At 40.2% G+C, this 25,667-nt stretch overlaps 1 protein-coding gene across 4 annotated transcripts in view; it reads left to right on the top strand.

The window, feature by feature from the left end:
- SLC25A26 (solute carrier family 25 member 26) overlaps positions 1 to 25,667 on the top strand; it is a 164,980-nt gene that overhangs the window by 99,028 nt on the left and 40,285 nt on the right. For 3 of the 4 annotated variants that reach the window (XM_088831620.1, XM_055414282.2, XM_088831621.1), the window contains one exon: positions 18,559 to 18,603. The exons of the other annotated variant lie outside the window; for it this stretch is intronic. In XM_088831620.1, the coding sequence (XP_088687746.1) occupies positions 18,559 to 18,603 (45 nt within the window). The remainder of the gene's footprint in view (positions 1 to 18,558; positions 18,604 to 25,667) is intronic. 4 annotated transcript variants of the gene reach the window in all.

The raw sequence follows: 25,667 nt of genomic DNA on the forward strand, positions 1-25,667 counted from the left end.
CCAGCAGGAGGCAGAAAATAGTTTCTTAAGAGTTCGTTGAATCCCAAAGCATGGATTTTTACACTACATGAATAAGCAAACAAACTTCTCATTGGCAAAAATGTGTTGATTATAATGGTTCCTATTTTGATTAATAAAGATGTGTTTGTGTCTACTTATAATGATTTAAAATTCACAGTCTGAAATTGCATTTACTTTTCACCAACCTAATACTTGGCAAGATCTTTTTTTTTGTAGAGTTCTTCTGTGTATTCTTGCCACCTCTTAATATCTTCTGCTTCTGTTAGATCCATACCATTTCTGTCCTTTATCGAGCCCATCTTTGCATGAAATGTTCCCTTGATATCTCTAATTTTCTTGAAAAGATCTCTTGTTTTTCCTATTCTGTTGTTTTCCTCTATTTCTTTGCATTGATCACTGAGGAAGGCTTTCTTATGCCTCCTCAGACAGCCATTTTGCTTTTTTGCATTTCTTTTCCATGGGGATGGTCTTGGTCCCTGTCTCCTGTACAATGTCACGTACCTCTGTCCAGAGTTCATCAGGCACTCTATCAGATCTAGACCCTTAAATCTATTTCTTACTTCCAGTGTGTAATCATAAGGGATTTGATTTAGGTCATATCTGAATGGTCTAGTGGTTTTCCCTACTTTCTTCAATTTCAGTCTGAATTTGGCAATAAGGAGTTCATGATCTGAGCCACAGTCAGCTCCTGGTCTTGTTTTTGCTAACTGTATAGAGCTTCTCCATCTTTGGCTGCAAAGAATATAATCAATCTGATTTCGGTGTTGACCATCTGGTGATGTCCACGTGTAGAGTCTTCTCTTGTGCTATTGGAAGAGGGTGTTTGCTATGACCAGTGCGTTCTCTTGGCAAAACTCTATTAGCCTTTGCCCTGCTTCATTTCGTGCTCCAAGGCCAAATTTGCCTGTTACGATGGCGTGATCACTCACCTGGAACCAGACATCTTGGAATGTGAAATCAAGTGGGCCTTAGAGAGCATCACGACGAACAAAGCTAGTGGAGGTGATGGAATTCCAATTGAGCTCTTTCAAATCCTGAAAGATGATGCTGTGAAAGTGCTGCACTCAATATGCCAGCAAATTTGGAAAACTCAGCAGTGGCCACAAGACTGGAAAAGGTCAGTCTTCATTCCAATCCCAAAGAAAGGCAATGCCAAAGAATGCTCAAACTACCGCACAATTGCACTCATTTCACACGCTAGTAAAGTCATGCTCAAAATTCTCCAAGCTAGGCTTCAGCAATATGTGAATCGTGAACTTCCAGATGTTCAAGCAGGTTTTAGAAAAGGCAGAGGCACCAGAGATCAAATTGCCAACATCCGCTGGATCATGGAGAAAGCAAGAGAGTTCCAGAAAAACATCTATTTCTGCTTCATTGACTATGCCAAGGCCTTTGACTGTGTGGATCACAATAAACTGTGGAAAATTCTGAAAGAGATGGGAATCCCAGATCACCTGACCTGCCTCTTGAGAAACCTGTATGCAGGTCAGGAAGCAACAGTTAGAACTGGACATGGAACAACAGACTGGTTCCAAATAGGAAAGGGAGTACGTCAAGGTTGTATATTGTCACCCTGCTTATTTAATTTATATGCAGAGTACATCATGAGGAATGCTGGGCTGGAAGAAGCACAAGCTGGAATCAAGATTGCCGGGAGAAATATCAATAACCTCAGATATGCAGATGACACCACCTTTATGGCAGAAAGTGAAGAGGAACTCAAAGGCCTCTTGATGAAAGTGAAAGAGGAGAATGAAAATGTTGGCTTGAAGCGCAACATTCAGAAAACGAAGATCATGGCATCTGGTCCCATCACTTCATGGGAAATAGATGGGGAAACAGTGGAAACCGTGAGACTTTATTTTTTTGGTCTCCAAAATCACTGCGGATGCTGATCGCAGCCATGAAATTAAAAGACGCTTGCTCCTTGGAAGGAAAGTTATGACCAGCCTAGATAGCATATTAAAGAGCAGGGACATTACCTTGCCAACCAAGGTCCGTCTAGTCAAGGCTATGGTTTTTCCCGTGGTCATGTATGGATGTGAGAGTTGGACTGTGAGGAAGGCTGAGCGCCGAAGAATTGATGCTTTTGAACTGTGGTGCTGGAGAAGACTCTTGAGAGTCCCTTGGACTGCAAGGAGATCCAACCAGTCCATTCTAGCGGAGATCAATCCTGGGTGTTCATTGGAAGGACTTATGCTAAAGCTGAAACTCCAATACTTTGGCCACCTCATGCGAAGAGTTGACTCACTGGAAAAGACTCTGATGCTGGGAGCGATTGGGGGTAGGAGGAGACGGGGAAGACAGAGAATGAGGTGGCTGGATGGCATCACCGACTCGATGGACATGAGTTTGAGTGAACTCCGGGAGTTGGTGATGGACAGGGAAGCCTGGTGTGCTGTGGTTCATGGGGTCGCTAAGAGTCGGACACGACTGAGCGACTGAACTGAACTGAACTGAACTGAATACTTGGCTGACTATTCTGTTTTGTTAATAGTTCTGTTTACTTTTAGGCTACAAATGTATTGATTTGATTAAAGTTGCTTTTTAAGTATATTCTGATATACGAACATGAATTCTGCTTTCTGCCACCCACCCCTTGCTCTTGTTTTTCAAAATATTCTTGGCTATGCATGTGTATGTTTTCTTCCATATAAATGTTAAGATCAATATATAATTTTTAAAAGATAGCTGTATAACTGAAAGCTATATACTTTGGCCACCTCATGCGACGAGTTGACTCACTGGAAAAGACTCTGATTCTGGGAAAGGTTGGGGGCGGGAGGAGAAGGGGACGACGGAGAATGAGATGGCTGGATGGCATCACCGACTCTGTGGACATGAGTTTGAGTGTACTCCGGGAGTTGGTGATGGACAGGGAGGCCTGGCATGCTGTAATTTATGGGGTCGCGGAGAGTCGGACACGACTGAGCGACTGAACTAAACTGAACTGAAATATTAAGTATATATGTATTAAACTTGGGAAAACTGAGAAAAATGCAATATCGTTTCTACATTGTTTCCAGACCTTATTTGATGTCTTCTGATAATCAGTCTATAGTTCTGTTCATAATTATAGATCAGTTTTTGGCTGTGCTGTGTGTTTGTGCTTTGTACAGACTTTCTCTAGTTGTAGCGAATGGGGCCTTCTCCTTGTTGCGGTGAGTGGGTTTCTCTTTGGGGTGGCCTCCCCTGTTGTGGAGCATAGGCTCGAGGTGAGAGGGCTTCAGTAGCTGCAGCACACAGGCCCAGTAGTTGTGGCCGGTAGGCTCTAGGGTACGTGGTCTTCACTGGTTGCGACACACACGCTCAGTTGTTGTGGCGTGCGGGCCCTGGAGTGCGTGGACTTCAGTAGTTGTGGCACATGGGCCTGACTGCCTCATGGGCCTGGCTGCTTCTGGTATGTGGAATCTTCTCAGACCAGGGATCGAACCTGTGCCTCCTGCATTGCTAGGCAGATTCCTGTCTACTGAAGTCCTCACATACCTCTTGAATTTATCCGTAGGTTTTGTTACTATTGTGAATGGTCACCACTGCCACCCCCCTTTTTTCTTTTCAGGAGCTTATGGATAAAACAATTTTAAAAGGTACTGACTTTGTAAGTTTCTCGGTAACCAGTCATATTTCCCAATTTTCTGATTAAACCTAGAACTGTTTTACTAGAAACTCTTGGGTTTTCTATGGCGTGAGAGTAAGAAGGATTCTTTTTCCTTCTCCTTTCCTTTCCTCTTTTCTCTTGTGTTCCTGCTGGTTATTTTATTTTCTTGTCTTACTCTGTTCACAGCCTTTACGGAATGTTGACTAATACTCTTGGCTGATGGCAGTATTATCTAGTTTCAGTTTTTTGTTCATTTAATTGCTAAGGTTTTGGTTGGGTATAGGTTTATGACATGGGCTGTTCATAAATCATGGCTTTTATCATTACATAATGACACTTAAAAACATACCACTTAGTCATTTTAAGCTTATAAACCTAATTTCTGTGCCTGTCCTTTTAAGTGTTTCTTTATAATTTTATTTTTAACAGAATATAGCCTGGTCTTATAATGGAATAATTTTCTTTCTTCACCTGTTGTATAAATAATTTTTATTTTAACTTGCTTAATTATGTATTTTAACTTTTGGTTTCTTTATTTCCTTTTTATTTTTTACTGGTTTGATCAAGTTATTTTACACTTTTTTTTCTTTTTGGTGGTGGTTCTTGTTTAAAAATTTTCCTACACATTTCCATCCCATGAGTAATTATCTTTTCTGTACTCATTATTAGAAATATTTACTATTATTTGAACATAAGACACTAGTAATTTCTCCCCCACAACTTGATTTCAGTATGACTTGCTCATTTTTATACCTTTTCCACGACCCCCTCCTCATTAAAGTGAGAACTTGAGAATACTTTACTCTTTTGCCTAACTCATACCTAGCTGGGATCTGTAGGATGCTTTTACTCCTATTTATAGTCCCTCTTTCACCTCCTGGATTTTCCTGAAACAGTTTAATACTTTTAGTTCAGTGGTTAGTAGATACTGCTTTGCTGTATGTATGTTTTGTTTCATGAATTCTGATCTAGAATTTATTACATGCTGCCAGACAGTTAATAATTACTAACTTTGACTAAACTGTATATAAAACTTTCATATTTCATAATTCTAAAAAGCAAGTTTTTTTTTTAGCACCTTTGAAATTAAGATATGCCTTATAATTGATAGCTTCCTAGAAGTAGGTTTACAATTGTCCTTTGAAGCATTTGTCTTTCTTATGGTTAGTAGAGTCAGCGGAGTTGATACAGATGCATGAAACTGGACCTAGGGAGAGGAAGCAAGTGCAAGAACAAAGCGTTTTTGCTCTTCCTGATGTCCTCCCTTAGAGGGTCTTTGTTCTAATCCATTTGTTCTTCAGTCAGAGTTCTTTCACAGATATTTTTCTATGTGAGGCTGATGGGTGGGACATTTTCTGAGAATCCACCCATCTGTTTTACCTGCTAGATGTGGTGTTTGGGCATCGGTATTTTCCTTTCAGTAGTCTGTTAGAGTTATTGCTATAGCATCCTACATTGCACACGAGAAGTCAAATGCCTCTCTGAATTCTCTCCTCTGTAAGGTCTTGTTACCTGCAAACTTCAATTTTTTTTTCCTTTCTTAAATTCCTGAAACAGTTAATGAATTTACATAGTTATGTCTAGATTTGTGTCTAGGGTGAAATGGGCTCTCTGAATCTGAAGAGGAAGGTCTTTTTTGGTCTAAGCAAATTTTCTTCTGTTATGTATTCTGTTATTGGCTCTTCTCTATCTGTTCATATTTCTTCTGCTAGAACTGCTGTTCTTCTCATTAAATCTATCTTCCAGATCTCTTATCTTTTCTATCATGATTTCTGTTTTGCTACTTTGAGCTATTTTTTCCATTTGACTTTCCAGACCACAAATTTGGACCTTTGCCACGGTTCATTCTTTCCTTCAGTTTATGTCCTGTATGGTTTATTTGGAAACTCTTGTTTTTAGATGCAGGAAGACTTCTCTATGCTGTGGTTAAATCTCCCTAAATTGTTTTTATTATTTTCCTCACCCACATTGCCCTCTCTCACTTCAAGCAGCTCTGTTTAGTTGTGGGTTTGTCCCCTTTGTCCTGATCAGTCCCTGTCTTTTCGGATGCTCAGCCTGTTTATATGTGGTCATATCTTCCTTGGAAGCTCATCAGGGTCTCGTTCTGGTCTTGGCCTCTACTTATCGGAGAGACATGCCTTCCTCCTGTCCCAGGATCATCAGATCTCCATGGACCGGGCTTTCTCTAGTAAGGTTAATTTATAATCTTTGTTCCAGGCTTGTTCCAAGAGGCTGGTCCCCAGGCACTAGGCCTGGGCTTAGAGAGAAGAAAAAAAAACGCAACATTTTCGAGTTCCCTCCTCTATCCTCCGAGGGATCCAAGCCCTCAATTTCATTTAGCTGTCTGCAGGCTCCAGGCCTATACCTGTTGTTGCAGCAGATCGATTGAAAATGGAATGGGGATAAAAAGGAGTGAGTTCATGTCATCATATTCTCAGAATCTTCTTCAAGCCTGGATTGTTCATTTTTTCTTTCCCTTAATGTCTGTGAGTATGCACTTTTGCTCAGACTTACCAACAATGGGGAGAAAAGCATTCGGCATGCAAGTCAGAAGATCTGTTGGATAAATTATAGATCTCAGTTCTGCATCTTTCCCTGTAAGATGATGTGTTATACTTCGCTGCCTGTGGTTAAATGATTTGCAGTGCCTCGCTGCCCCACAGTCGTGCTTGGCATCATGACTTAGCTTGGTCAGTGAATGTATGTGAAAGTGACAGTGTTCTGGTTCTGAACAAAGCTAGAAGGAGCATAACGGGTTTCTGTCAGCCCTCTAGCTTCTGCCTTTGCCTTGAGAATGGCATGTCTTAGGTAAGGTCTGTTCCTTCTGATTGTGTGTTGGAGTCAAAGCTGTGATTTTTCCAGTAGTCCTGTGTGGATGTGAGAGTTGAACCATAAATAAAGCTGAGTGCTGAAGAATTGATGCTTTTGAACTGTGGTGTTGGAGAAGACTCTTGAGAGTCCCTTGGACTGCAATGAGGTCAAACCAGTCTATCCTAAAGGAAATCAGTCCTGAATATTCATTGGAAGGACTGATGCTGAAGCTCCAATACTTTGGCCACCTGATGTGAAGACTGACTCATTGGAAAAGACCCTGATACTGGGAAAGATTGAAGGCAGGAGGAGAAGGGGATGAGAGGATGAGATGGTTGGATGGCATCGCCAACTCAATGGACGTGAGTTTGAGCAAGCTCCAGGAGCTGGTGATGGACAGGGAAGCCTGGAGTGCTTCAGTCCATGGGGTTGCAAAGAGTCAGACACTACTGAGCAACTGAACTGAACTGAACTGTGAGAAGACATGGAGCAAAAGCTACAGCCTGGGGGCAGCCACAGCCACCCTACAGCTGACATGTCATGTGAATAGGAAAAGCAACGTATAATGTGCCCTCTGAGATTTGAGGATTGTTCTGATACTGAAGCAAGGCTGACAGATAAAATCTGGTTTAATTTTTTGTTCCTTTTTTTATTAGATAAGTTTTTTCCCCATCTTTAAAAAAAAGTCTTTTCACACCCTAAAGTCTATTTTCTTTCTCCTAATCTTTTAACTGACTGATAAGCATAAACTAGTGTTGTAATTATAGTTAAACACTAAATACCTATGGTAAAGTATTCACAAATTATGTAATAGAACCCAACCTATGTAACCAGACTGGAAGAAAATCAGTAAATCAGTAAACCAGTAACCAGTAAATTGGGGCAGTGTCTTCTGGTAGTTTATTACACTCTTTTATCTAATGCCTTAAACTCTACCCCGGATTATTCTTCTGGAAGCATAGCTTCTTTTCAGTTGTACAAAGTAGATTATTTATAGTTCTCAACACCCGGGCTTTAATGCTGTTTTCTACTATCATAAATGGTATGATAAGAGATAAGGGAGAAGCATTCATAGAGTGACTTTCAAAATTTTTTGTTTCCTGGGGTGTGTGTGTGTGTGTGCTTGCATATTTCGTCTTTTTGACTTAAATAACAAATAGAATGAATGGGATCTGTTTTTATTTTTTCCCTTTTGTATTTAGTTGATACTCACTTTTTTCTCATTGTTCAGCTCTCAAAACATTGTTGTAATGAATACTTTTAAGTTAATTGTCGATGAATTAAAAGAGTATTCATTGGACTATGAACCTGAGTTCTACTGTTATCCTGCCACCAGCCTTATTTCCTGCCTTCTCTTCTTCCGTTCCTTTGCCTTTATTCTATTCACTTACGTAATAAATAGTTACTGAGCACTGTCAGGCCAGGCAGTGGGAGATAATGAGAGATAAGTGGACACCTCTGCCTTCCTGCCCATATCAAGCTTACTGCCCTCTTTCCTTCTGCTCCTCCAGCCTCTCTTCCTTCTGACCATACTGTAGGCTGGTCAGCGCCCTACTTACGTACGTTGAGGTTCCAGGTTGTCATTTTATGGTAAATTCTGCTTTTGAATTTGCTGTTACTATAATTGGATTATTTTGGCGAGGTTCAGGGAGTTGCTGGGAGAGGAAAGAAGGAAGTGGGAGGCAGAGGTGGAGGGAGCAAGTGAGGTCCCTGCACAGCCTAACCACTGTACAAACCTGTCTTTATTTTTCATAATTCTTTTCAAGTTGTGGTTTTACCTATCCAAAGGATGTACCTATGCAGTAGTGGTAAAGAAACCGCCTGCCAGTGCAGGGAGATGCAAGAAGCATGTGTTCGATCCCTGGGTTGGGAAGATCCCCTGGAGAAGAAAATGGCAAGCCACTCCTTTATTCTTGCCTGGGAAATCCCATGGACATAGGAGACTGGTGGGCTGTGGTCCACAGTGTGGCAAAGAGTCAGACACCGCCAAAGTGACTTAACCCACACACACATACAAATGTTTTGAATATTAGGTGAGATGTTTATTGTTCCTGGTTAGTCTTTTAAATTGTATTAATCTAATTTTTGTTTCTGAGAATTTGGAAAGCCATCGATTACAACATCTTATTACCAAACACCAAATTGCTTCAGAAAGGAACAAAACCCAGATAAATAAATGCCTTAGTTACCAAGGACAGTTGGTGATATGGTAAGTTAAATAATACACTCTCTATTATAGAACTTCTTGAGGGGTTGGTTAGTCATTTTTCCTTGCTTTCTGAGTCAAGAGCAAGATGGGCTGCTGGATGAGAAGGAGGGAGTGTTGGTGGGAGAGACAGCCAGACCCTTCTTGCTAAAGCCCTTCTCAGCCACAGAAAAACATCTCAAGAACAACCTGATTATATTTTGTAAGGGATTAAAGTTGCATGCAAATGCTAACTGAGAACATCTGTTTGCTGACCCTATGCCAGAGTTCTCACATCTTGACAGGAATTCTGATTTTGAAATTCTGAGTCTCAGGCACCTCCCTCAACTGCTCTCTGGCTGTTTTCTTAGAAGCCGTACATCAACACTGCCTTAATGTGTTGGGAATGACTCCGTGAAGAATTGAAAATGAATGTCCTTTGCTTTTTATGCTCAAAAAGAAAATTTCAGGTTTCATTACCCAGAATCGTTCTAGTAGCTGAGTGATTACCTGAAGACTTGTGGGGTGATCAGTAGTTCATTAAAGAAGTCAGTGAAAATGAATGGAAAGGAGTCAGTGTGTGTGTATATTTAGTGATTGGTTTTGGCTCTGTTGAGTCTTTGTTGCTGCACGCGCTTTTCTCTAGTTGTGGTAAGCAGGGACTACTCTAGTTGCAGTGCACATGCTTCTCATTGCAGTGGCTTCTTATTGCACAGCACGGGCTCTAGAGTCTGCAGGCTTCCGTAGCTGTGGCATGTGGGCTCAGTGGTTGCGGTTCCTGGGCTCTAGAGCACAGGCTCAATAGTTGTGGCACAAGGGCTTAGTTGCCCCTTGGTATACGGGATCTTCCTGGATCAGGGATCAACCAGTGTCTCCTGCATTGGCAGGCAGATTCTTTACCACTGATCCACCAGGGAAGCCCCTATGTGTATATATTTATATAAAAATGGATTTTATTTAACTTTCTTAAAAATAAATGGAAAACTTTAAAAAATATTTCTAATTTTATTTCTTAAGAGTCCCAACTAACAAAAATAGTTTTTTGGTTTTTTTAAGATTGGTTACAACTAGTGTCTACTTGTGACCTTACATTCCATAAGTCAGGCATATATTGGTAATTCTTGATATCATAATTCCGCTGCATAAGTAATTGTTTATAGATCGCTGGACGCAGGAATAAATCTAAATGCAAGTGTTGAACATTTGCTCAGAGTCAGTTAATGCTGACTGCTATGTTAGAATTATTCACTGGATACATGAAAACCAGTGTGATAATGTCATTTTCCTTTTGATTAATTTGTTAAATGATAGCTCATGGAAGATATCTTTGTGCTCTGATTTTCCTGAATGTTAACACTAGGCATTTATAAGGGTGATTATGTTGATGAAGGGTTAATGTTGGACCAGCCTTCTATGTTGTTATTAGATATGTTCAGAAATTATATATTTACAATCTGTATGATATATCTAGAATCTCCTGTGTATCAGAAATGAATGATTAAACAAAATATTATCTTCTAAGGGAAGTAACTGGACATCAACTATCACGGAATAGTTAAATATTATAAAGTACTATGCATTGATCAGAAGTGATAATCGTGGAGATATCTCCATGGAGACATTGTTTAGGGAAGAATTTAAATTTTGAAACTATACTACTGTTTAACTGAGGGGGGAAAAAAACCTATGTTGAGATAAATGAGAAGCTATATCCCACACTATTAATGTCACTTAACTTTGGTTTAACTGGAGATGGGAAGCCATTTTCAACTTTTAGTTCTAGGCTGCTTTAATTCTAGTATATGGATTTTGATAATGAAAAGTTAATTGTTCTTTGTGCTTCCATGTTGGTTCTATGTTAAAGAATCCGCCTGTGAATGCAGGAGACACAGGTTTGATCCCTGGATCGGGAAGGTCCCCTGAAGAAGGAAATGGCAACCCACTCCAGTATTCCTGCCTGGGAAATCCCACAGACAGAGGGACCTGGTGGGCTACAAGGGGTTGCAAGCATCAGACATGACTTAGCGACTAGACAACAGCAACAACTGTGCTTCACTTTTACAGTTTTTTTTTTCACTTAATAAAAACTTAAGTCATACATGGGGTAAAGAAATAGTATAATGAAGGCAAAGTGCTCATCATCAGACTTTGACAGTTACCAGTAATCTGTCATTTTTCTTCATCTCTTATCTCAACCTACTCTTCACTGCTGTTGTATTTTTCATAGTGTGTTTGTAGACAGCATTTGCATACGTTGAAATGCACACATCATAGATACACACTTTAAAGAGAGGATATATTCGTAATCCACATCCTGTTATGATATTGAGTATTTCCATATCTCTAGAACGTTTTCTGTATCCCATCCCAGTTACTCTTCCCATCAGATTAGTTTTCCGTTTCCGCCGAGCTTTCTATAAATAGCGTCTTGCAGTATAAATCCTTTCCGTGTGTCTGGCTTCTTTTCCTCGGCATAGCGTAGGTGAGAATCATCAGTGTTACAGCATGTATCGGTAGTTCTTTCCACTTTATTCCTAATATTTCATTGTATGAATATACCACAATTTATATATCTTTTTTTCTGTTGATGGTTGTTACCTATGTGATTAAGGCTACTTTGCCATACATGTACCGATCTTATCACAGACATACATTGTTACTGCTCTTAAATACATAGGAGTGGAATTTCTGGATCAAATAAAAGCTCAGCAAACTCCTTTTGAAAGGGACTGTCCCATTTTAAGTTTCCACTGGCAAAATATGAGAGTTGCTCCACATCCTTACCATTATTTGGTTTTGTCAGCCTTTTTAATTTCAGCCATTCTAGTGGTGGTATAATGGCACCTCAGTGTGTGCTTTTTAAAAATGCAGTTTTTAAATTGTGGTAAAATAGGTATCACATGAAATTTGCCAGTTTAACCACTGTTAAGTATACACTTCAGTGTAATTGACGGCGTGGTGCAGTCATCACTCCAGTCTACTCCCCAACGTTTTCATCACTGTGAACAGAAACACTGGACTCACGAAGCAACGACTCCCCACTCTCCCAGGTGGCACGGTGGTAGAGAAGCTGCCTGTCAGTGCAGGAGATGCAGGAGACATGGCTTCCATCCCTGGGTTGGGAAGATCCTCTGGAGAAGGAAATGGCAACCCACGCCAGTATTCTTGCCTGGGAAATCCCATGGACAGAGGAGCCTGGTGGGCTACAGTCCATGGGGTCACAAAGAGTCAGACATGACTGAGCTCACCCTACTGTTCTGTTTCCCGAGTCCCATAACTTTTAAACTAATTTTTCTCTAAGTTTGCATAGTCTAGCTATTTCATATAAATGGAATCATATAGTATTTGTCCCTTGTGTCTGACTGACTTCACTCAGCATAATGTTTTCAGGGTTCATCTATATTGTAGCATGAGTATATCAGAACTTCATTCCTTTTTATGATGGAATAATATTCCATTATATGGATAGATCACATTTTATTTATTGATTTATTTGCTGATGAACATTTGGGTTATTTGGTTATTGTCAATACTGCTGAAGTGAAGATTGTTGTACACCTATCTGTTTAAGTCCCTGGTTTTGGTTATACCTAAGAGTGGAATTTCCAAGTTGTGTATTTAACATTAGTGGGGGCAAACACTGGATTGTTATCTCAATATGCTTTGATTAATGCTTCCTTGATGACTAATGATGTTGACTATCTTTCCTGTGCTTATATTAATGAATTGTATAACTTGCTTTGTGAAGTGCTTGTTCAAGTCTTTTGTGCATTTAAAAACATTGGGTTATTTTTCTTTGTTTATGTTGTTAAAGTTCTTTATTCTGAATAGAAGTTCTTTTTAAGGTATGTGTTTTGTGAATATTTTCTTTCATTCTGTGACTTGCCTTTTTAGTAACGGTATTGTTTAAAAATTTTGAAAAATGTTAACATTGTAATAAAATACACATACTTATTATTTTAACCATTTTGAAGTGTACAGTTCAGTTGTGTTGTTTTCACATAGCTTTGCAGTTGTCTTCAAAACACTTCATTTTGCAAACCTGAAACTCTTTAACTTCTTTAATAATTATTAAACAACAACTCCACTTTCCCATCTTATCCCAGTCACCACCACCCCCGCCCCCCCACCGGCAGCCACCATTCTACTTGTCTGTCTATGAATTTGACTATGTTAGATACCTCATGTAAGCGGGATCCTTCAGTATTTGTCTCCTTCTCACTGGCTGCTTTTACTTACCGTAATGTCTTCCAGCTTCATCTGTTCTGTAGCATGTCAGAATTACCTTCTTTTTAAGGCTGAGTAGTGTTTTGTTGTTATATATATACCATATTTTGGGTATCCTTTTGTCCGTAAGTGGGCACTTGGGTTGCTTCCAGCTTTTTGCTATTTTGAATAATGCTACTGTGAGTATAAATGTACACATCTCTTTCTAGCTTTGCTTTCAGTTCTTTAGTGTATATCCCCAGAAGCAGGCTTGCTGACTCGTTTGGTAATATTATTGTTAGTCTTTTCAGGAACCACCATACTGTTATCCAAGTGACTGCCCCATTTTACATTCCCACCAGTACAGCTTGTGGATTCGTTTCCCCACGTCCTTGTCCACACTTGTTTCCTTCCTTCCCTCTTTCCCTCTCTCTTGTTCCCTCTTTCTTTCATAGTAGTTTCATAATGAACGATACCATTTTGCTTTTGATTTTCATTTCCCTCATGACTAGTAATGTTGAATATCTTTTCATATTCTTGTTGGCTGTTTGTATATCCTTTTGGAGAAATGTCTAGTCAAATCCTTTGCCCATTTGAAAAATAGGATGTTTTGGTTACTGTTGAGATGTAGAAGTTGTTTAGGTATTCTGAATATTAACCCATTATTAGATTGATGATTTGAAAATATTTCTTCCCATTCCATAGGTTGCCTTTTCAAGCTGTTGGTTTTGTCCTTTGATGCAAAGTTTGAAATTTTAATGTAGTTGTTTGTCTGGTTTTGTCTGGTTTGTCTAGTTTTACTTTTGTTACCTGTGGATTGGTGTAATATTCAAGAAATAATTGCCAAAGCTAGTATCATGAAGGTTTTTCCCTCTTCTAGGAGTTTTATGGTTTTAGGTCCTACCGTTAGATCTTTTATTGTTTTTTTTCCTTTGATTCATTTTGAGTTACTTTTTGTATGTGGTGTAATGTAAGGCTCAAACTTGATTCCTTTGTATGTGTATATCCATTTTCCTGACATTGTGTGTGTGTGTGCATGTGCGCACTCCGTTGTGTCCAACTCTTCTCAACCCCTTTGCACCTCCATGGACTGTAGCCCACCAGGCTCCTCTGTCCATGGGGTTTCCCAGGCAAGAATAGTTGAATGACTTGCCATTTTCTACTCCAGGGGACCTTCCTGGCCTCGGGATCAAACCCGTGTCTCCTGTATCTCCTTCATTCCAGGCAGACTCTTTACCACTGAGCCACCAGGGAAGTCTTTGAGGAAGTTGTCCTTTCCCCATTGAATGGTGTTGGCACTATTGTGAGATCATTTGAACACATAGGCAAGGGTTTAATTCTGGACTCTTCATCCTGTTCCATTTCTGTATGGGTTGTTGCCACTGCCGCACTGTTTTCTTACTATATATTGTACAAGTTTTAATACAGTTAGTGCTCTTGCCTCTGAGATTAACTTTTACTTGAGAATCAAACTGCTCACCGTCATCTCCTTCCCTAATTTAGATTTTGTTACTCTTGTGTCCACTTAGTGATGTTATTTGGAAAGATACTTCCAGAATTTTAGTATGGTTTATAGACCTGAGGGGTGTCACTTTAAATTTTTTCTACTTCTAGGTTAATTTCCTTTATTAGGTATACATTCTGTTTTCTATATATAGTTGTGTGTAAGTGAATTATAGTTGCTAAATTAAAAAAAATCAATATGTATTATTAGAATTCTTTGCTGGTATGTCAAATTCTAGCAGACCAGATTTGAATGACTCTCTCTCTCTCTTTTTTTATGAAAGAATAGTAGTCATTTTGGGGAAAAATACTTTCTGGTCTTCAAATTCATTTGTCCTTGGTTACCACTGGGCTTGAGTGGAAAAAACCAGAATATTTAACAGGAGAATTGGCCTTGTTATCTTTGCAATACTAGAATGGAAAACCTGAAATCAGATGCAGAAATTTGGACACTGTCTTGCACCAGAAAGGAGACTCCCCTTTGGGTCACTTGTAGGATCCATTGTGTTCTTTGCAGCTTACAATCAAGTCTTTTTTTTTTTTTTTAACATGTTGGTATTCTATTAATAATTTGGAAGATTATTGAGACAGAATTCTAGAGCAAATGAGACTTTAGAAGTCATATCTTCATATCCCTTCAGTTATATTGTAAATCACATTATTTGATCAAGGACTATAGGGTTATAGGCATTTAAGATCACAGGATTGTCAGCGCTGATTGGCTTCAAGGATAATTCTAGTAGAAACACTTGGTAATAGGTAAAGTGTGCCCATAATGTAATTTTTGTACCTTCTTTATTTCATTAGTAATGCCCAACACTTCCATCCCCTGTTTACCACTCAGCTTTCACTTTCTCTGTTTCACGTGGAATCCTTACGTGCACTCTTGTGTAGAATTATTGCTGTGTTTATTACCAGTGGAATCCATGGTGAATTCTAGCAGGTTCCCCCCCTCTATATCTGCCTCTTTGATGGTAGTTGGTTTACTGCTGCTCACTTATTAGTGCCCTGGGTCTTAACAGCCTTATTCAAACAAAACATCTTAAATGGAGGCATTAAAAAGGTCACAACAGTGAGCCATTTTTGTAACTTTTGGTGCAATAAAATGGGTATGTTGTGTTTTGGAATACAAGACCTCTGAGTGCAGCTATTCATTTTCTTCATCTATAAAACATTTTAGAATAACAGCTTACATCTGTTTAGGGTTTAAAATTCCACGTTTTGAAGAAACATCGTTGTTTTGAAACTGCAAACCAGACCTGGGGAGGGAACTCGCTTTCTGAGCTGCCCATGTTCTGTAGTAGTTGGGAGTGTTTGTTTTAGCAGTGGAGCCATATTTGCTGGCAGTACTACTATAACATGTGTGGAACACATTTTCATTATTTCTTCATATTGTAAATGACAAGACACATTCAATATGAATTTGACTTGAAGAATGTTTGAAACATTTTCACACATCAGGGGTTTATCTTATGAGGGATATTTCATTACCAGAAGTCAAAAATACATTTAATTATTCAAGCATTTACAGCACATTTAATTACCTGAGACTGTCAGTTAATCTTGTTTTAGAGTAAAGTTGGGATTTACTGTCGGCTGACTTTTTGAAAGAAATACTCTGTGGAGTAGTTTTGGCCATTTCAAATGTGTGATTTCAAAATTACTTCTTTAAATTGAAGTAACAGATTAATGAATAACTCTTAATAGAGAAAAATGGGCAAAATGTCCATCTATAGTATTCAAAATCTGGTATTATTTATTAAGTACCAAAAAAGTGCCAATAACATACAATGCAGTTTTATGGGTTAATTTTAATCAAGAAGTGAGGAAAGCTAGTATGGACCATCACAATAAGTTATAAGGTGTTTTTCATCTTATAACTGTGATATATGTACATTCTTGTTAAAGTGTAATGTATTTACATTTGGGAGGCGGCAGCACAAAGAAGAAAATTAAAATCATCTATAATCCCTCTTTTCCTACTGTTCATGGGGTTCTCAAGGCAAGAATACTGAAGTGGTTTGCCATTCATGAGAAGGGGGCGACAGAGAATGAGATGGTTGGATGGCATCACGGACTCAATGACATGAGTGTGAGCAAGCTCTGAGAGGTAGTGATGGACAGAGAAGCCTGGGGTGCTGCAGTTCATGGGGTCACAGAATCAGACAAGACGTAGCGACTGAACCAAAACAGTAATCCCGCTAACTGTTAGTCCTCTTTGGCATTTTGTTACATATTATAAATTTTTAAAAACGGGGGTCCAGTGGTTTGGACTCAACACTTCCATTGCAGGGGGCCCAGGTTTGATCCCTGGTTGGGGAACTGAGATCCCACAAGTATGCAGTACAGCCAAAGAAAGAAAAAGAAAACTACAGTCAGTTTCTTTGGGTTTTGATAATTTAACTGAAAATGCAGCACTCTAGTGTCAGAATGGGCAGTGTCAGATGCTTTCATGGTTTGGTAACAAAAACCCAACTAAATGTATCTCCTGTTATGGTACTTTGATGTATAGGATGGGGTGCTGCTTAATTATGAAGATGACAGACCTCTCTGAGACTCTTAGTCCGTCAACTTAAACTAGTTTAGTGACATAGGCTTTTTTATTTTTATTTTTTTCCTCACTGCCATTTCCTGCCTGAATGGAAGGCTGAATTTCTTTCTGTGGACACTGTCAAGCCCAGGGCCATTATTTCTTCAAGCAGAGGAAGAAGCTGATGCTAGACTCTTAATTTCTGATTAAATATATTTTAGAAATAAGTTAGCACTCTTAAGTCATGGGAAGATAAATACTCATTAATCCCTTCAATCTTGTGGTACACACACACACACAGACACACACAGACACAGACACACACACGTGCTCCTGCGCGCACACACACACACACCGCTGTGCCTATTGTTATTGGTCCGAGTCCACATTTACTCTTCTCTGACTGCTGAACTGGATGCAGAGCAGCGGTACTGGGCCATAGTCTGCTTGGGCAGAATCCTCTCTTTCTCAGGACAGTGCACAGAGCGTGGGGATTACCTGGGTTACTGGGTAGGGTCCCCTGGAGTTCAGGTATTTTTATTTTAGGAAATACGAAGGTGGGGTCCTTTTTTTAGAATTTTAGAAGATTTAGTTAAAAGCACATGGATTATACTGGGGGTGAATTTATATGCAGATAAATCTAGTTTAGGTGTCTTTTAGGTAGACTAGTAGTCAGATGGTCTGGGCTTCTTACTTCTTAACTCTTTGTTTTTAGGCAAGTTAAACAGCATCTCTGAAGCTCCATCCCTCATCTGTAAAATGGGGATGGTAATGATACCTATCTCACAGGGTTGTTGTGAGGATTTAGTGAAATAAGAACTATGAAGTGCTGATGGATACAGTTCCTGGCATGTGAAACGTGCTTGGTAACAATTCTAGCTTATCCATACACATCTGATTGTAAATCTTTAAGTGCATTGATTGTCTTTATGCTAGAGATGACTCTTGTCCCTGACGAAGCTCTGAGACTAAATCAGGCTCTCAGGCCACCTCTGCTCCTGTCTGCTCAGAGCCCTCACTCATCCAGCACAGAGAAGCCTTGCTTCCTTCTCACGCCTGGGCTCTGGTCCTGGATCCCTCTTCTCAGCCTGCCCCTGCGAGTGGCTCCGTCTGCCTCCTCTCCTCTCTCTCCTGCTCTGTCCCTCCGGCCGCCTGCTTCACCCCTGTTTTCCTTCCTCCCGCCCCTCCACCCCTTCTCCCTCCCCCCTCCTCTTTTCCTCTCCCCTTTCTTCTTTCCTGTTCTCCCCTCCTTTCCTGCACTCCGCCTCCCGTCCTGCCTCACCGCCATTCTCTTTCCCCCTCCCAGTTTCTCTCTCCAGCCCTGACACCTGGCCTGCTGAGGAGTGGACAGCTAGAGCTCTAAAGCAAAAAAATGTCATGTCTTTAAAGCTTTATTGCTTGTGATGGAAAATATTTATTTTCTCCTTTTTTTATCAGTTGCCAGACTCTTCATATTGTACTCCTATTTCAGTTTTAAAAGGGCATCACAGCATCATTTTATATCCCTTGTGCTTAAAAAGTCAGTAGATTCTACAAGCAGTTACTGTTTAACTCTTAAAAAATTTGTTTAATGGTAATTTTTTTATGTACATAAAGTTAAAATGAAGTAATGTTTCTGAGTAATAATTATAAGTTCATATAGTCATGCTAAGCAAACTGATCTTTCTGGCCTAATTTATTTGGTTTTCCTTTTTTTCTCTTCAGATTCCTTTCTCATTGGTCCAGTTTCCCTTGTGGGAGTCTTTAAAAGTAAGTTTCCTGATCTTCATATAAAATTGCTGTCTAATTATAATAAATACCCACTAGTTTCAGTGTGGAATACTGGAATATACTATTGATTATTGATTTAAAAACTCAAAATTATTGAGTTGGAAACATTTTGTGAGTGGAATTTACATGCCAGTAAACTTGTTTTGAACTTGTTTAGGTATCTGTGCTATGTGGGAAAGAAGCATATGGTAGGCATAACTGAAATCCTGAGATGTTTAGGAAGAACTTTACTTTCCTGTGTGTTGTAGCTCTTTTTTCTACTCAGTTGAGTTTTATTTCAGTTCGCTGTGTGTTTGTAGAGGTTAAGGAATAACAGTGAGGGTAAATGGAAAAGGAAGGAAAGCCATGCTCTGAATATTTATAGGCCTAGAAGGCCAAGACCTTCCCCCCACCCCAGATCTAGCGGTGGGCTAGAGGGGGAGCAGCAGGGGCCCTGGCTTCTTCAGGTCCCTTCCATCTCTCCTGCCCACCAGGCTTAGGAACCCGCCCTGGGAAGGAGCAGAGTGTAGGGAGTCAGCCGTGAGGAATGTCACACATAGATTAAAAAAAACCCAACTAAGTGAATGTGTGAAAGCCATTATTCAAAACATGAAGAGGTGTATTTGTTTTCCATCTTCTGGTGCAGTGATTTTGAAAACTGTGGGCCGTGCTGTGACTTGTGTGGTTGTTTGCCAGCACTTTAAAGATAACAATAAAAAGGAAAATAATAGCATCTTATGAGGTAAGGTTAATAAGTCTTGTTTTGTCAGACTTCAGGGTTGTGTGCACATATATGCACACGTCTGTGCACGGGGTTGCAGTGTGAAATGTATTTCTCATTGTGGATAATGATCAGAAAAATTTGAAAACCCTTGTGCAAATGAAAATGCTTTAGAAATGACCAAACTGTAAAATGGCAAAGTACCTAGGTAGACATTTGATAATACAAAAAATAAAGGAATAACTCTCAATTATTGTATAGCATTAATAATCATGGCACACTCAAAGAAAATGTCTTTGGAAGAGTAACAGTTATTTGGACTCTGAAAAATAGTCTGTTAAGGTTATACACTAAGGATAATAAAATGAGACAAAACATTACTCATAAAAAATAAGCCCTTCAGTATTTAGTATTGAGAAATACTTCTTATAAGTGATCTGATTTTTAAGGAGTAATGCAATTCATTTAACGCGGGTTTTGGGGTCTTTCATGGTTGTTTAGTTTGTTTTTGCTTTTACTGTTTTCTGGGTGGCACACGGGGAGAAAGAATTTCTCTGGCAGTGTTTCTGGGCGTGATGTAACAGCCATCCAATGAGAAGGTCACATTCCATAAGCATAACAGCTCTCTTTTTGTGTGTGTGACAAAAGAACAATGACGCAACAGCTGTCCCGAAAACAAGACCCACTTTATCAGTGTCTCAGTAAGCAGCATTCATGTGGCTTCTGCACACTCACTGACATCCCCAGTCCCGGTCTCTGCACAGAAATCTTTGAGGCCCAAAGAGGGAAAAAGCATGGGGCTTATTTCTTTTCAGTACTCAGTACATTTGTATTACGGTAACTAGTTAAGAAATGTCTAGAATTTTTCAGAGTAATCATAGATGCCAATGTTGGGCTTTAACACTTTTCTTTGAGCCAGTGTTCAGATGCTAAGGTTTTTTTTTTTTTTTTCAAGTCAGATGTATTAAGGTGTAATCTTCATATAGGAAACCTCTGTAAGTGTACATTTTTATAGGTTTTGGCAAATAATGAGTACCACCCCAAACATGATATAGAATATTTGTAGGTTTCTCTTTTCCAGAATCTCATATAAATAGAGTCACACACTATGTAGTATTTTATGCCTAGCTTCTTTCATTTAACGTGATGCTTTTGAGATTAATTTCTGTTTTATCCCATACTTGTAGTTTGCTCCTTTTCGACACTGAGTATACGTTGTGTGCATATACTATAATTTGCTTAGCCAGTTACTAGTTGATACACTTTTGAGTTGTTTTCAGTTTTTGATGATTATGGGTGAAGCTGCTATATATATTTACATAAGGATATTTTTGTATGGACATATGTTTTTATTTCTCTTTGTTAAGTACTGAGAAGTGTGATTGCTGGATCTTACGGAGAATATAAGTTTAAGTTTTTAAGAAACTGTCACAGTGTTTTCCAAAGTAGCTGTCCCATTTTTCTAATGGTGTATGAGAGTTCCTGTTGCTCTCCATCCATGTCATTGCTTGTTGTTTTTATTAAAGTTTAGCTTTTCTGATAGTTGTGTACTGGTATCTTTATGGCAGGTTTTTTGTTTGTGTTTGTTTTTGATTTTTCCACACCGCTCTGCATGCGGGATCTTAGTTTGCTGACTAGGGATAGAATCCATGCCCCCTGTAGTGGAAGTGCAGAGCCCTCCTCTGGACTGGTGGGGAATTCCTCGTTGCAGTTTTTGTTTGTTTAGGTTGGGCTGAGTCTTGGTTGCGGTGAGCGGGGCTACTCTTCGTTGCGATGCAAGGGCTTCTCATCATGGTGGCTTCTCTTGTGGAAGCACGGGCTCTTGGTTTACCAACTTCAGTAGTTGTGGAACACGGGCTTAGCTGCTCCTTGGCATGTGTAATCTTCTCATATCAGGGATTGAACCTGTGTCCCCTGTGTTGGTGGATGGATTCTTTACTGTACCACCAGGGCAGTTCCCTCATTGCAGTTTTGATTTGCATTTTTCTCAGGGCTAAATAATGTTGAGCATCTTCTTATATATATAATCTTTTTTTTTTTTTAACATATATATAATGTGAAATCACAGTGCTTTGTAAAAGTAGGTAATTTTTGGCATTCTTTTATTTTTGTATTTATGATTTTTATCAAGTAAAACTTGCTTCTGCAGCCATGGAGACACTGTATTATATGCAGGAGTTTCTTTCTCTTATGTTGAGGGAGAAATACTGCTCAGGAAGATTTTTCTCAGCAAGGGCTTTGGCACGTTGTGTGCACATTATGCTGTAAAGTAGTGGGAATCTGGAGATAGGGTGTAGCCACCGTCACCTTAAACTTACTCTGCCTGAAATGGATGGAATCGCCTTCTAAAATCACTTCCTCCTATCTCCTTGATTTCTGTTAATCATACTGCTATTCTCCTGACCCCTTAGTCTCAAATCTCAGATTAAATCTGATTCTTGGTTATATCACTCACCAAGTTGTGTTCACTAAGATTTTTTGGAACCTGTGGTATCCTTTGTTTTTATCAGATTCTTACTAATTTGTGCCAGAACTAAGTTAACACTCTGATCTATTCTACACACTGAATTTGTGTGATCTTCCTTAAACATCTTTTTGTAGTTCCCAGAAATGTGTAACTTTCTAAAACTTTAAAACATGAAGTTGCTGGCACTCAAAGATATCCACGTTGTGTCCTTAATTGGTTTTTACAGCTCCCTTCCTCAATACTTTTTTTTTTTTTTGCTCTTCCTCCCTTCCTTCCTTTCCTTCTAACCAGAATAGGCTCCTTACTGCCCCTTTTCTTTGGCTACTCTCTGAAATCAGCCTTTTCACAGATCAAATGCAAATGCATCTTTTAAAGCCAGCTCAGTTTTTTTCCTCCTGCCTGAAGTCTTCTAACCCAGACCCGGAAAGACTTATCTGTGTATCTGACATCTGTCTGTATTGCTGACTGGTATTTAATCGTGTGCTGTGTTGTGTATAAAACGTCTTAGAGGTGAGCCATGGCACATTCTCATAAGGCCCCAACCCCTTCCACGGATAGAAAAGTGACTGATGCCATTAGTGTACGTGTATTGCCTGCCTTGTGTGAGCTCGACACTGTGCCCTTTCACAGCGGTTCAAAGATGACTGAGGTGTGACTGATGCCCTTGAGGAGCTTGTAGTCTGTCAGAGAAGTGCACACTCACAGGTAACGCCATGGTCAGGTGTCTATGATTGATACCCACCAAAGGCAGTGTGGGGGTCAGCCCTTCTGACTCCCCGAATCATATCACTACACTACCTCGTTTCTTAGATTTTCTTTCTTTTTTTAATAGTACACATACTTAAAAAAAGATTTAGATGAAAGACTAAACAGCATAAAGATGGACTTCCTGGTGGTCCAGTGGTTAAGACTTCCCCTTCCAATTCAAGGGATTCAGGTTTGATCCCTGGTTGGCGAGCTAAGATCCCACATGCCTTGCAGCCAAAAAAGCAGAACATAAAACAGAAGCAGTGCTATAAGAAATTTAATAAAGACTTAAAACCATAAAGGGAAGGGGAAGTAAAGGGGCTCAATCATCGTATCTAGAATCCCCGCAGAAATAATTTTCCTTTAAGGCTTATGTAGACTTTGGAACACTCCGGCAGCCCAACAGGAAGAGAAGTGAGTTAGATGACATGGTTCTATTATCCAGCAAATGACCAAAGCATGCTATTTTACCTTGTTTCTTGGCTTTAGATGCCATATCGGTGTGGATAACTTGCACATTGAGGGCTCTGTCATGGACCCCCTGCTCTGAGTTACAGCCTCGCATGACCAGCACCCTCGGTGACATCCTTATCAAGGTGGCTCAGGGGAGGCAGTTCAGAACACAGCACTTGGTTTGTATTCCTTTTGTCCCCAGCTTGTTCCTTCCCAGATTTCCCCTACTCAGTAAAATAGCACAGATGTCTGTTCCTTGCCAAGGCAGAAACTTAAGAATGACTCCATGGTTCTCTCTTTCCGTCATCATCCAGCCCATCACCAACTCCACTGTTGGGACTTAAGCCTCTAACTCACCTCCTGTCTGAACTGCTGCATTGGCCACTCCGAGGGTCTCCCTGATGGTATTCATGCTTTTCTAAAATATCTTCTCTTCACGACAGCCAGAATGATCTTTTACAGAAATAGATCTTACCACTCTCTGCTAAAAGCCTCCAGTGACAGCTCTTTGAAAGGAGAGTAAAATCCAGAGTTTCAGCTGTGGTTGACGGGGTCCCATGTCATCTGGGCCTCACTGACCTTACCCCACAGCACCCACCCGCTACGCGTCCCGCCCCGCAGCCCCTCTGGCCTCTCTCTATTCTGTCTGGGCTTGCCAGGCCACTCCTCACCAGAGGGCCTTTAAGTTTGTTGTGCCCTCTGCCAGAAGTGTTCGTTATTCCTTCTATGCTTTGTCACTGGGTGTCTACTGTGTGCCTAGGGCCTGGGGCCATAGTGATCTGGAGGGTTGACAGAAATCCCTTCTGTCCTCATTCTGGCTCTTTCGCTAGGCTTTCTTGGTGTCCAGATCCTTCTTGTTTCCTGGGTCTTAGATCATGTCACCGCAGAGAGGCTTTCCTTTCCTGTCCACCCCTCTTTAAAGTAGGACTTTCCCATCTTCCCTGCTCAGTCAACACATTTCCTTCCTGGCATTTTAATAATTTATCAGTTATGTTAAATTATGAGTTTATAAGTTTAATAGTTATGCACGTATTGTCATTTGAATTCTTGTAAGAAACACATGGTGTGTAGAATAGATGTTGTATGCTGGGGTGGGCATTGTGCTAAGCAGTATATCATGTATTCCTTACCTCTTATTCACACGACATGCAGCTCAGGGAGACAGGGCTTGTCATCCCCACTAACACAGAGAAACCAGGTCTCAGAGATTGTGTTTCGTCTCCCAAATCAGGTCCTTGGTTTTCTACCCAGCACCCTTTCACCATGTTAACATGGTTTCTATTACTGCAATTATTAGTAGTCGTTAGTAGTCACAGTGATTAGCATTCCTCATGGTTACAGAGTGCCCAGCACTGTGATAACCACTTTCCATGGGTTGTTCTTGTTCAGTCCCTCAGTTGTGTCTGACTCTGCGACCCCGTGGACTGCAGCACACCAGGCTTTCCTGTCCTTCACCGTCTCCCAGAGTTTGCTCAAACTCACGTCCATTGAATCGGTGATGCCATCCAACCATCTCATCCTCTGTCAACCCCTTTTCCTCCTGCCTTCTATCTTTCCCAGCATCAGGGTCTTTCCTACTGAGTCAGCTCTTTGCATCAGGTGGCCAAAGTATTGGAGCTTCAGCATCAGTCGTTCCAAGGAATAGTCACTGTTGATTTCCTTTACGATTGACTAGTTTAACCTCCTTGCTGTCCAGGGAACTCCCAAAAGTCTTTTCTAGCACCATGATGAATTTTGACGTATTTTTCTATCTATGAAACTTTATAAGGAAAAAAATGAACATATTCATTGCCCTCTCAAAATTTACTCATGTTTCTCTGGAACCTCTTCCCACTTTTATTCTCCCTCTGCCCCATGGGCAGCGAACACTGATCTTCTCTGTGTCACTACAGATTAGTTTGCTTTTTCTAGAATTTTATAAAAATGGAATTGTATAGTATATAACTTTTTTTTTGACTCTGCCGCTTGACTTGTGAGATTTGAAAGCATCAGTTCTTCGGCGCTCAGCTTTCTTATGGTCCAACTCCCACATCCATACATGACTACTGGAAAAACTGTAGCTTGGACTATACAAACCATTGTTGGCCAAGTGATGTCTCTGCTTTTTAATATGCTGTCTAGGTTGCTCATAGCTTTTCTTCCAAGGAGCAAGCGTCTTTTAGTCCCGGTTTCCATTGTTTCCCCGTCTGTTTGCCATGAATTGATGGGACCAGATGCCATGACCTTTGTTTTTTGAATGTTGAGTTTTAAGCCAGATTTTTCACTCTCCTCTTTCACCCTCATCAAGAGGCTCTTTAGTTCCTCTTCACTTTCTGTCATTAGAGTAGTGACATCTGCATATCTGACTATGCATATCTGATTCCATGGATTATCTGTTATAAATCTTCATGACAGTTCTGTGACGTGGGTGCTGTTCTTCTGTGCTTAGTCTCTTGTGCTTAGTCACTCATTTGTGTACGATTCTTTGCGACTAAATGTAGCCCCTGCCAGACTCCTCTGTCCATGGGGATTCTCCAGGCAAGGATACTGGAGTGGGTTGCCATACTCTCCTCCAGGGGATCTTCCCAACCCAGGGATCAAACCCAAGTCTCCCACATTGCAGGTGTGAACCACCAGGGAAATCCAAGAATACTGGAGTGGGTAGCCCTATCCCTTCTCCAGGGGATCTTCCCGACC

This window comes from Moschus berezovskii, chromosome 24 (assembly GCF_049115385.1).
Source record: "Moschus berezovskii isolate FMDL1 chromosome 24, NW_MosBer_1.0, whole genome shotgun sequence".
Lineage (NCBI taxonomy): Eukaryota > Metazoa > Chordata > Mammalia > Artiodactyla > Moschidae > Moschus > Moschus berezovskii.